Below are 13009 nucleotides of genomic sequence, written 5' to 3'. Positions count from 1 at the left end.
ATGATGTATCCAACTCATTTAACCAAAGACATTCAACCATCGCCATACTTTTTGATTGGGCTGATGCATATGGAAATGTCATTCACCAAAAATTGCTGGAGGTATTAATGAATATTGACTTTCCTATTGGCATTGCTAACCTAATCTATGATTTTCTAAATAATAGAACATTTGTTGTCCAAATTGGTAATTGTAGGAGCCACAATCACCCTATTAAAGAAGGCTTACCCCAGGGAGTCATCCTTAGTCCTATACTGTCTACTATATATATATCTGAGTTTCAATTAAAACATGCATCATTTGGGCTCTATGCAGATGACCTAGTAATCTGGAAATCAGGCAGAAACGTCACTGATTTAGTCAAAGATCTTCTACAAGATATCCACATAATCTCTTGCTTCTCAGAAGCATTAGGTTTGTCTATCTCCACTTCCAAAACCAAAGCAATCCTATTTACCAGACAGAGACATTCAACCATACCAAATATAGTCGTGAATAACTCTACTATAAACTATAAATCTTCAGTGAAGTTATTGGAAATTGTTTTTGATTCCAAACTTAGATGGCATGATCACATCAAATCACTCAAGAAGGATATAATCCAGAAACTTACCCTACTTAAACGACTCGCTAATTCAAAATGGGGTTCATCACCTAAAACAATGATAGATTTTTATAAAGTTTATATAAGGGCAAAAATGGAATATGGTATTCAATTTTTTGCTAATAGCTTGCCACAGATTTTTAACTTGTTGGAGTCACTGCAAAATTCTGCAATCCGTATTGCTATGGGATTTCATAAGCATACTCCAATAATTAAAATGAGAAACCTGTCGGGGATCACCTCTTTGGAAGAAAGAGCTTTGCTTCAGAGAAGAAGATATTTCACCAGAATACAAGCATATGGTAATCAACATTATGTATACCAGAAAGTCTTTCATAACACACCCTCTATGATTTCGGTATCATCTACCTGGAATACTTTTGTAAAGGAGTTTCCAGAGTGGTCTTCTCAGTGGATGGATACTTTTCCCTTTGTGGATTCCCCACCATGTGAGATGGCCCATATTGAGTGTCACATGAGTATGCTAAAAGAATAAATCCTGCTATTCAGCGAAGGAAGTCGAGATAATTTTTAAAAATTATGTGAATGCACATTTTCCCAATTATATGCATGTTTACACTGATGGTTCTGTTAAAGATTCTAAAGCTGGGGCAGCTGCCTGTATCCCTGATCTAAACCTGAATATTTTTGCCCCCCTTCCAATTAATTCATCAGTACTTTCGGCTGAAGTATTTGCAGTTCGACTCGCATTAGATGCTTTAAGTGAGCTTGGGACCTCTTCAAGAAATGTCTTGTTCATGTCAGATTCCCTTTCATCAATTCATCTTCTCAGCAAGATAAATTATCAAGCTGATGATTATGACCTGAAAAATATACGCCAAAAGATTGGATATCTGTTCTCGATGGGATGTGGTATTTCATTCCTTCACATTCCTAGTCATAAAGAAATCAAATATAATGAAATGGCAGATAATTTGGCAAATAAGGCCGCTGAGATCCCTCCGGCAAGAAATTTGAGAACAAAGAATTACAGAGATGTGGTTAGAGCTAGAACAAATATTACTTACCAGCGATTTTTGTACCCTCCTTTCAAGTCTAAGGATTTTAATATGATCTACTATAAGTTAAAAACTGGAACAGTTTTACTTAACGCTGACCTTTTTAAATGGGGAATCCACCACACCCCACTATGTAGAAAATGCTGTCAGACGGTGGAAACAGACGCTCAACATATGCTATGTGATTGCATCCCAGGAGATAATGATTCCAGGAGACTGAGGAATTACTGCCATCAATTAAAGATCCCCTTAACTTTTGATGCTCTCATCAATTGCTCCCTGTCACATGAATTAGAAGCTATTATTTGTAGGTTTATGATATCAATCCTAGAAAGACGCCATTATTACTAGCAACACGTTGCTTGTTGTCAACCGGCAGATTTTTTTCTAGGAATATTGCCAGAAGCTTTCAATAATCAGTGGAGTTTTTCCTGTAACGTCTAAGAGGTGAATGGACATCATAATGATCCACAGACCTCATAAACATAAGAAGAAGGAGCATGCTCAGTAGATAAACCCCTCCGAAAACCAAATTGATTTGGATTAAAAAATGACTTACTCTCCGAAAATTCAACCATTCTTTTAACTATCAATTTCTCAAACAATCTAGATACTACTGGTAATAAAGAAATGGGCCTATAATTTCCTAGTACATTTTTATCTCCACCTTTATAGACAGGAATAACTTTTGCAATTTTAAAACAACTTGGAAACACTCCAGTCCTTAAAGATTCATTAAATAAATACACTAAATGACCGGAAATAACAGGGTAAATATACTTCAAAGTTTTAACTGTTACAAAATCAGAGCCTGAAGCTCCAATTTTTAATTTTTTCAATGTTTCAGAAAGCTCAGAAGCGTCGATTGGCTTCAAATATGCTGAAACATCACTTGCATTCGATAAATATTTCTTAAAACTACCTTCATGCTCAGAAATAACTATACTTTGGACCAAATCCTTCCCCACATTAGCAAAATGACGGCACATTCTATCAGCAATTGTACTATCATTATGTATACCGTCAGGAAATATACCATCATTATTAGGACTTACGACGGATTTTATAATTTGCCATGTTTTTCTAGGAATACCTTCATAAGATTTAAATTTATTACGATAGTAATCAGCTTTGGCTTTACGAAGTAGTGTATTTAACTGGTTACTATAAATCTTGTATTCTGTTTTATCACTTACACTATTACTAGCCGCACACATTTTGAACAATATCTTCTTCTAATAATAGCCTTTAAAAGAGCTCGGGTGATCCATGGTTTCTTTGGAGTTTCTCTACGACGAGTTGCATTTTTACAAATACTACAATCAATCAATAAACTATTTATAATTGAATACCAATTTTGAAACTTAGCATTAATATCTAGTTCATTACTTTTAAAAATTCAAAATTACATTTCTCTAACATTACTTTATAAAGAATGAGCACATTATTATCAATGATCACTTTTTTGTATCTATTTTGTGAATTTGAGTTAAGCCTAGTACCTTTACTAAAAAATTTTGAACACTCAAAAATATCCCAAAATGGTCAGATACTTCATTTATTATCACACTTGCATTATGATAACTGACATTAGCAAAAATATTATCAATCAACGATTCTGAATTCATAGTAACCCTAGTTGGGACTGTAATCGTAGGCTTCAACCCATAACTCAGCATAATATTTAAAAACTGGCTAACTTCTGTATTAATAAACAAATTCATTAGGTCAATATTGAAATCACCACACACAAATATAGGTAAGTTTCTACTCCTAATCATGTCCAACTGTTTTTCTAGTAACATAAGAAATTCATTAATATTACTCGACGGAGGTCTATAAACAACAACCAAATAAAACACCTTAGTTTCCTTGCTAACCTCTAATACCAAACTCTCAAATACCATTTCTCTATTAACCCTTAAATCATCTCTTTCTATAATTAAATTAAAAAAACAAGTTTTTTAAATGAAAGTAAGGAGCGACATTAAAACTTAAAACGAACAGAAATTACTCTGTATATGAAAGGGGCTTTTCCTTCTCAACCCCCCGCTCTTTACGCTAAAGTTTGACTCTTTCTCTTAATTCTACATTTTAAAACAGTAAAAAAATTTAGCGTAAAGAGCGGGGGGTTGAGAAGGAAAAGCCCCTTTCATGTACGGAGTAATTTCTGTTCGTTTTAAGTTTTAATGTCGCTCCTTACTTTCATTTAAAAAAACTTGTTTTTTTTATATTTAATTTCTGAACGTTTTTGGATCAATGTATGTTTTGATGTTGGCTCTCCGCAGAGGAATAATTCAAACGAAATTTGTATATTTATTTTTTTTTGGCTAAATGGCTTTCTCACAATTTTGATCGAATGATTTTGAGAAAAGAAGAGCGGGGGAGGAAGCCTAGTTGCTCTCCGATTTTTGGTTAATTAAAAAGGCAACTAGAACTTCTAATTTTTTACGAATCTTTTTATAAGTAAAAGATATACGTAACTTATAAATTAGCTTACGTAAAGAACTTTTGTATTCTCATGTTTTTATTACATATATGAGAGGGTTTGCCCCCTCGTCAGTACCTTGCTCTTTACACTAAAGCTTAAATTTTGTCCCAATTCATTAAGAATGACCCCTGAATCACAAAAGCCGCAGAATAAATAGTTGAAATTACTAAAAATACTTTAGCGTAAAGAGCGAGGTATTAGGAGGAGGTGAGCCCCTCATAGGGGTAATAATTTCTGTTCGTTTTAAGTTTTAATGCTGCTGCTTACTTCCAGCTGAAAAAAAACTTTTTCATATTTATTTTTTCATTGTTTTTTTTTAAGTAATGCTGGTAAATCCTGCGCTCCCTTCATGGAAATTTTCTTCTTCCATGACAAATTCCTCGATGGAAAGTTCCCCTAGCATATCCCCCTCTTCTCAACCCCTGCCTCCAACCAAAAAATCCTCCTGAAAACGCCTGTACACTTCCCAATAACCATTACTATATGTAGTAAGGTTTTGAACTTGTAACTAGGTCAAAGTTTTGAACTTGTAACTCCTCCCACGGGGACTGTTTGGGAGTAAGTCGTCCCCAAAGACATAGTTATAAGGTTTTTTGACTATGCTGAATAGAATGGCTATCTCAGAATTTTGATCCGTTGACTTTGGGAAAATAGTTAGCGTGGGAGGGGGCCTAGGTGCCCTCCAATTTTTTCGGTCACTGAAAAAGGGCACTAGAACTTTTCATTTCCGTTAGAATGAGCCCTCTCGCAACATTCTAGGACAACTGGGTCGATACGATCACCTCTGGGTAAAAAAAAAAACAAACAAATAAACACGCATCCGTGATATGCCTTCTGGCAAAAAATATAAAATTCCACAGTTTTGTAGATAGGAGCTTGAAACTTCTACAGTAGGGTTCTCTGATGCGCTGAATCTGATGGTGTGATTTTCGTTAAGATTCTATGACTTTTAGGGGGTGTTCCCCCCTATTTTCTAAAATATCGCAAATTTTCCCAGGCTCGTAACTTTTGATGGGTAAGACTAAACTTGATGAAACTTGTATATTTAAAATCAGCATTAAAATGCGGTTCTTTTGATGTAGCTATTGTTACCAAAATTCCATTTTTTAGAGTTTTGGTTACTATTGAGCCGGGTCGCTCCTTACTACAGTTCGTTACCACGAACTGTTTGACTAGCAAGTCTTTTCTAACGTAAGCACCCAGTCCACCATGCTGACGAGTCTCCATATTCTTAAGACACAATCGATAATTACCTATTTCTTATAAACTAGAATTTTGATTCTGTAACCAAGTTTCAGTTAGAGCTAATATTTGAATTCCAGAAAACATACAAAGTTCATTTAAATATGTTGCACTGCTTTGCAGTCCCCGACAATTCAAATGGAAAACTGTAAGAGAGTCATTAGGCATCAATTCAGAAATATCAACCGGACAAAGTTATCATATTATTAGTTATTAGTTATCATGTGTATGTTTTGTGCATGAACAATAATGTTGTCTATTGTAAAAATATTGTTACCGGAATAGAAGATTAGATAAGACTGTCATCTCCTGTCCTGTAACATTTTTTTTTGCTGTTTAATGGCTTTTCGCCAATTTGGAAAGCTAGTGAGCTATTTAAATAAACCTTGAAGAATGGCACAAATTAGGGCACACAAAGGGTTTTTAAGCTCATATCTCCAACACTTTCTCTATTGCGAGGCTTTAAATCTTCTGTGAAGACAGTCTACCCTCTTTTTTTTGCTTAAAACTCTTTTATCAGTTTTTTCTTTCTATTTGAATGTAAAAAAAAAAAGTTGCAAATTGAAGAATGACCAACTGTCATAATTTATTTTGAACTAAATATGTTTGATGATGTAGATAGAGTAAGAGAAGTTGGACCTGATAGACCTTTGTCTTAATGTTCTGAGTGGCTTGTTCCAAGCATATATGTATATTTAAGAGCAGTTGTTTTCTCTATTAGTACTGCACGTCTTATTCAAGAATGAGCAATTGTGCTGATTTTGATTGAAACTTTTAGATATGATCCAGATAGAGTGAAGGCAGTTGGGCCTGATAGAGCTTGTTCTGAATGGCTTCTTCGTTGTGGAGCTGCAGTCAGATGGACTAATCAAACTACATTCTTGCATGATTACAATCATTTACCAGCTGAAGGCACCAAGACTTATGTTGAAGAAATTGATGCAACCAATTCATGTATAATGCACAGAGGTTTCCCACACTTAAGTAGGTTATATTGTCATTTTCAAATAAACCATCTTGTTGGCTAGCCCGTTCTTCTCTGAAATATTTAATGAAGACTTCCTGCTAATCTGACACATAAATGGTTTTGATGTATTATTTCTTACGAATCCTTGAGTGGAAAAAGCTGAAACGGTTGTTCTTCTCTGTGCATTTGAGAGTTATTCTATCTGACATATAAACGAATTATTAAAAAAAAAAGGGGTCAAAGTTATTTTTTCTTATCCTAGTGTATCATTCCACATCTTTGAAGTATCAAGGACATCAAATGAAAATTTGTCTGCCCCCCGCCTCAATTTTAGGTCCAATTATGCTAAAGAACCATGATTCTCTTTGATTTTTTCTTTTGGTTGGTATGAAAATGTGAAAATTTACAAGCATTGCACTTAGTTTCACCACGGGCACTGAACCATAAAAAGAAATAAACGCAAACTAATTTAGTAGCCTAAATTTGAGAACGTAAATTTTCTGTAATAAAGATTAAATTATAAAAGTCATATTTTCAGAATAAGAAGAAAATACGAATTGTATCGATATGTGAATAAAGTTGAAATGCTAAAGGGATAAATATATCAAAACAAGACAAATGATCTTTCCAAAAAGATGTTCTTGTAGGTAAATCAATTATTTAAGTAATTTGAGGCGTTTAACCATAAATAATTTTAACAACGTCCATATTAATGCATAGCTATGATTCTTGCTGTTCAATGATGTGTACATTTCTTTTTAATTCCTTTTTGGTTACAATTACCAGGGTTTTATTTGTAAAATTATTTTATCTCCCATCAATTACTGTTTTTTTAACCCTGTTTATTGGATATTAATGGTAATGTTTGTCTTTTGCTACAGCAATCAGAAAAGTTACACTTTCTGTAGTTTCGTTTTTTTTTTGCTCACTTTCAGCTAATTTTTCACACACATTCCGTATTTTTTTTTTTTTTTTTTTTTTTGACTTGGTCCCCTCTAAGTGCTAAAACTACATAACTGGATATGGAAGTCTTTTTCATTAAAATTTTAGTTACTGGGTTTTCCTAAAGAATCAGATTTCACTTTTACTATCTTTAGTACTTTAAGGAATGAATTTGCAAAGTTAAAAGTCAAAAAGTGTATTCATGCTATAATTTCAAATTAGAAAAACCAGAATTGAAGTTAAATATTGGCTTGTTTGATGGCCATGACTCATATTTCTTATCAAATTGTGCTATGGAAATTTTCAGTAGCTATGCCTTTTTTAATTTCCTTAGTTGGATCATTATATGCTCATTCGAAGAGCTCTTGATAATATGAAACTCAAGGGACCAGAGGAAAAGTTCAAATGACTGAGATGTTCAAAAGAAAAAGAAGTTTTAATAATCAAGAAGGAACAAGGAAGAATTGTAAATAAACAAGTGCTTTATTGAAAATGCATAACACGAATATGAACATACATACCATATAAACTCTTTTATTCAACTTCTTAATGACAAATGTAAATCGAGTATGTTAAAAACCACGCGAGCAAAAAAACAATTTTACAAAGTAATCTATAATTTTTTTTGATGAAACGACTTCCATCTTGCATTCATTTTCAATGATGATGAGAGCTGTAAAGAAATTATCACTTATTTCTGTTCTGAGAGCTAGGAACGTAGGTAATTGATGAATAATCTTGCCTTGATTAATGTGATTGGAGTAAGTGTTTTTCCTTTTTATCCTCCTCCTTAACTTGAAAAGTCAACAATTCGCCATCGATTATTGCACCATGGAGGATGGACAACAATTTCATCGTCCACGTGAACGAAATCCCCAAAGGTAAGCTTATCACAGTTGGGTAGAAGTCCTCACTCTGTGTCTAGGGGGATGATTCCCATTAAATCTTGTGACTCTGATAACTGTACACGGTTTTCTGTTTCCCTAGTAAACTCCTTTTTTTAAGTAGTTATGTAGGGTGGTAGATTTAACATTTTTCCAGGTCTTATTGATCTTAACTACAGAGGTCAAAACTCTTATTTTTTGACATTTTACTTTTACAATGCTATCCAGCAGAAACTATATATTTCTATAATGTATTGCCTAGCAACATGCCATCGTTGCTAATTCAAATTATCAAGATGTTTCTTTTTTCAATTTCTCAAGTATTTCTCAAGGGAGTGCGAAAAAAGTTATAATTATCGACGTTTAAATTATCGAGAGTCGACTTTACTTTCAATTTAAATTTCTATTGTTTGTTGACTAATTAGCTGCATTTGGTGCTCCGGGCTCTGGACTTGCCATACAATTTTATCTGGAAAGATTCAGCCTCCTCTAATTGGTCTTTTAAGGACTTCTTGTTTCATGGATTTTTTGAAAATCTTTGTATTTATACACAAACTTTCTGGTGTCTTACCTAAGACTCCTTGGGGGAAAAAAAAATCAAATTCTTTTAATTTTTAATATTTTGGCAGTATGTCCTTGTGATTGCAATGATTCCTAGCTTGTTTCTCCTCATTTCTCTTTTTTTGCATTTGAAAATTCTTTAGCCTAAGAGAAGGCGACGGTATTCCCGTCTTCAATGTATTTATAAACAATAAAAAAATAATACTAAATAATAATTTAAGAATTATTGAAGTCTTATTTGTGTGCAGCCAAGTCGTTTTTTAATGTTATTCTTTTCATTTAATTTTTTCTCTTTTTTTCAAGCTAGCTCTTCATTATGCTTTTTAGGGACCAGTGCATTGGCTGCTAGTTTTAGTTTTATTGTCTACCTACGTTCGTGCAGATAATCTTTGTTCATTGTATACTTAATATTTTCAAAAACTCTTTACCCTTCGGCCTTTATTGTTGTATTGGTACATTTTATTGTGAATTTTTGTTCCAGAAGGTTTAAAGCATCTGAAGAAGATTGTCCTCAATAAAGCACCCTATGTTGACGACGCATGCTTATACCAGCTGAAGTGCGTGAAAGAAACTCTGGAAGTACTACAGGTGTCAGAAAACGGTAGTATAACCGATGCTGGACTTTTGTATCTGAAAGAGTTGAAGTAAGTAACCAACCCTCTATTTATCTAAGATTTGTGGCACCAGTAATAAACCTGACATTATGCTAGAGCATTCAACTATCTTTTATCCTGCTTCAGTTGATGACTTTTAGGGATTTAACATGCCAACTGGCTGTTGAATGGGGCTTTGTGAAAAATAGCTGAAAACCAATCAACAAACTTGTACTTTTTGTATCCTTAATGTTAGATCTTGATAGAACTTATTCGGCTGATTTTAATAACTGATTAGATATTGTCCATTAGGTATAATTTTGCTGAAAACTTATTTTTTTCATTCGGGGCAGTTGGATTTTTTTTTTTTCCATAATTAGCGCTTTATTTTTTTTTTTTCATTTGGGGCAGTTGGATTTTTTTTCATAATTAGAGCTTTTCTTAAAAAAAAAAACAAACAAACAGATTTTATAAAATTAAATTTCATGTATTTCTTAGTCTACCTCATAAGATTGAAAATAAACTTAATAATGTAATTTTATCTTTAACAGATAAGAAGATGTAGAGTTAATTGTAGGATGAGGTGTAATAGACCTCATTTGACTTTATATGTTACTTTTTTCTTTTGCAATGTATGAAGGTGAAAATAAATTTGTTTTATGTTCCTACTTGGTGTTACGTTTAGCTTATACAAGGGCTATCCAGAAAGTAGATTACATTTTCGTATCCACCCTTCAGGAGCAGGTCTGGCTTGGCCACCTTGGAGCCTGGGCGTTTCACCGTTCAGTCGACATCTAGCCGTGCTAGTGACAAGTTTGTGTTGTATCCATTGAGCTACAGTGACATTTTGAAATATCTGCCTATTTGTGAATGCCGCGAACTTTGAGGTGAGTGCAGTGCAGTGCTAAGGTTTCTGTCTGTAAATAAACGGAAAGAAATCTATCGGCAGCTTTGTGAAGTTATGGGGACAACATTCCCAGTGAAGGTGAATTACGTCAATGGTATGCGTTACGTCAATTTAGTTTAAAAACGGCTGAGCAAATGTTCATGATGTACAGTGAAGTGGAAGACCCAGCATACTGACTGCCAACTTTGTCCCAAAGTCCAAGGAGACTGAAGCCTCACAATAACAGTACTATCGCTTAGTTTTCCACAAAATTCACAAAGTTCGTTGCACGAAGTCATCACTGATAAGCTCGGTTACCATAAGTTTTGTGCAAGATGGGTACCAAAAATCTTAACAGAAACCCACAAAAAATCAAGACCCAAACAGAAGAATTTTTCAAGGGAGGAATTGCCTAGCTCATTCATCGCTATGATAAGTGGTTAAATTTGAGTCGTGACTATGTTGAAAAGTAGTATGTAAGCGTAGATTTCAACTGTAAGTTGTATATTTTTATCGTGTACCTTGTTTACTTTTAACTCCGAAACGTAATCTGATTGCTGGATAGCCCTCATATTTGAACTATAAAGCAAACCTGAAATAAGCAATGCTACATTTGTCAAAGAAGAAAGGACTGTAAACCAGCTTATTCGTGCAAGTTAAAAAAATAGATTACTATTTTAGAATTTTCATGTATCTATCTATATGTTTATTTGAATAATAAAAAAGAAGAAGCTGAAAAGCTCTTCTCCCTTTTTTTTTAAATACAGGCCTATCTTTGGTTAGGGTCGGTTATATATGCATTTAAATATATATATATATGTATATATATATATATATATATATATATATATATATATATATATATATATATATATATATATATATATATATATATATATATATATATATTACAGCCTTTTACACTAAAAAAAGCAAGCTTAAAGAGTTTCGAAGAAAATTAAAGCGCAGGGTAGTACCAAACCAAGCAGAAATAAATGCAAATGGGATGGGACTTAAAATGGACGGAAGTAAATTTGAATGAACGAGTCAATTTTGGGCAAATAAAAATTAGAATGGACAATCAAGTCAAGAATAAACCGAACAAAATTAATCTGGAAAATTTCTCTCCGTGGAAAGTTCCCCTGAGATTCAAAATTGAGCAGCGAAACAGAAAGTGTGATAAATAAAATATTGAAGAACAGAAGGAATTCTGGAATATTCTGCTTATACTCTAAAATATAGGCAGATTGTATGGTGTATAATATCCTATAGACTTTATTTTTACGTTTTTAATCAAATAAATGCGTTTTTCGAGTTTTGGGGATTGAATCATCATAGCAGGGCAACATAAAGTTTAAAGAAAGTGCACAGAGATAACACATTTTTCTAGAAATGAGCTTGAAACCTCTTCATTTAGGTTTTCTAATATGCTGAATCGACTGGTCTAATTCTCATTACGATCATTTGCCTTTCTGGGAGTGTTTTCCCCATTTTTCAGGCAAATTTTCTGAGCTCATGGCCTGTGATGTGTAACTTTAAGGCTACTGAGTTGTATGTATTTAGAAGAAGCATAAATGGCCATATCATTTGATGTTTTGATTTTTATCCAATTTTTAAAGTTCTTTTACTAGTGGCTCAAATCGCTCCTTACTTACAGTTCGTTATCATGAACTGTCTGATCTACACTGTATAATCTGCATATATTTTATAACTTAGATAGAATTTCAATTATCCTTTTTTTTGTCTAAATTTCTCTTTGGCTGCTTAATTTGCATGTGATGAAAATTTTCTGGGGGGGGGGGGGCAAGAACCCTGATAATGTGGTTCTAATTTTGTTTGTGGTGTAGGCCTTAGGCCTCCACAGTCTCACTATTAAGAACGGTTCTACTAACAAGCTTATACTCAAATGAATAAAAGCCATAACTCAGCTCTAAAGGATTATACTATGACAGTTCCCCAGAAAAATCATCTGGGTCTCTCCTTCCGACAAGGATCTAGACTTGTTGCATCTATTTTGCGTGTGATTGTAGGCGAGTTAAGCTCAGTAAACCAATAAGGTGGAGCTTTCGACAATTTTCGATTTTGTATATTATATCAAACTTTCCTTAAAACGTGTGAACCATTTTAGCTAATATACCTTTTTATATTAACAATGGCTTATGGTGAAGTTTTTCGAGGGAGGTCAAAGGTTTTGGCAGCTTGTGTTGCTAGAATGTCAGACTTATACAAAATATTGCTTTAAAATTATTACTGGTCTTTTTGGGGGAAAGCTACTCACCTGTTCTACCCTACACCTTTCAATTTTTCACCGTTGTTATTACTTTTGATTTTATCTTTTAATTCTCGTTAATTATAGGAGCCTTCAAAAGCTTTTGGTGTATGGTTTGCCTGGCGTCGTGGAAAAGGAGAAGACACTAAGACAGTTACGCGAAGCTCTCAAGGACTGTCAGATCAAATTTAATGGCGAAGATTTCTAATCAAATTTGGTCTTATTTTCTTTCTTCAGAAGTACCTGATGTGTGTTAAAATTAGCTTTTTTTTGTAAAAATGTCTAGTATAATATTATCTTTGCTCATTAACTGAATAACGATTCAGGAGTATATTAAGTATGACGTTGGTAGACTCCAGAATGAAAATTTGATAGAAACTTTCCAGGAATACTTGAAAACTAAATTGGAGAGTTTAAAATTTGACAATGTAGAAATGAATGGAATAATTTTATGAAAAGAATATGTGAAGTTGTTGATGGTGTTTTAAGGAAGAAAGTTATGAACGCAGCTAAGAATATTAGCGAAAATGCTTTATGTTTAATAGAGAAGA

General features: G+C 33.5%; 1 protein-coding gene across 2 annotated transcripts in view; it reads left to right on the top strand.

The window, feature by feature from the left end:
- The window catches only part of LOC136037137 (ATP synthase subunit s, mitochondrial-like), a 30321-nt gene extending 17545 nt beyond the window's left edge, over positions 1-12776 (top strand). For both annotated transcript variants that reach the window (XR_010619872.1, XM_065719633.1), the window contains exons 2-4: positions 6135-6340; positions 9192-9354; positions 12546-12776. Coding sequence is in view for 1 of the 2 variants with exons in the window: in XM_065719633.1 (XP_065575705.1) it covers positions 6135-6340; positions 9192-9354; positions 12546-12666 (490 nt within the window). In the remaining variant the exon portion in view is untranslated. The remainder of the gene's footprint in view (positions 1-6134; positions 6341-9191; positions 9355-12545) is intronic.
- The last annotated feature ends 233 nt before the right edge of the window (positions 12777-13009 follow it).

Source organism: Artemia franciscana, chromosome 16 (assembly GCF_032884065.1).
Source record: "Artemia franciscana chromosome 16, ASM3288406v1, whole genome shotgun sequence".
Classification (NCBI taxonomy): Eukaryota; Metazoa; Arthropoda; class Branchiopoda; order Anostraca; family Artemiidae; genus Artemia; species Artemia franciscana.
This window is presented reverse-complemented; position numbering and strand designations above follow the sequence as displayed.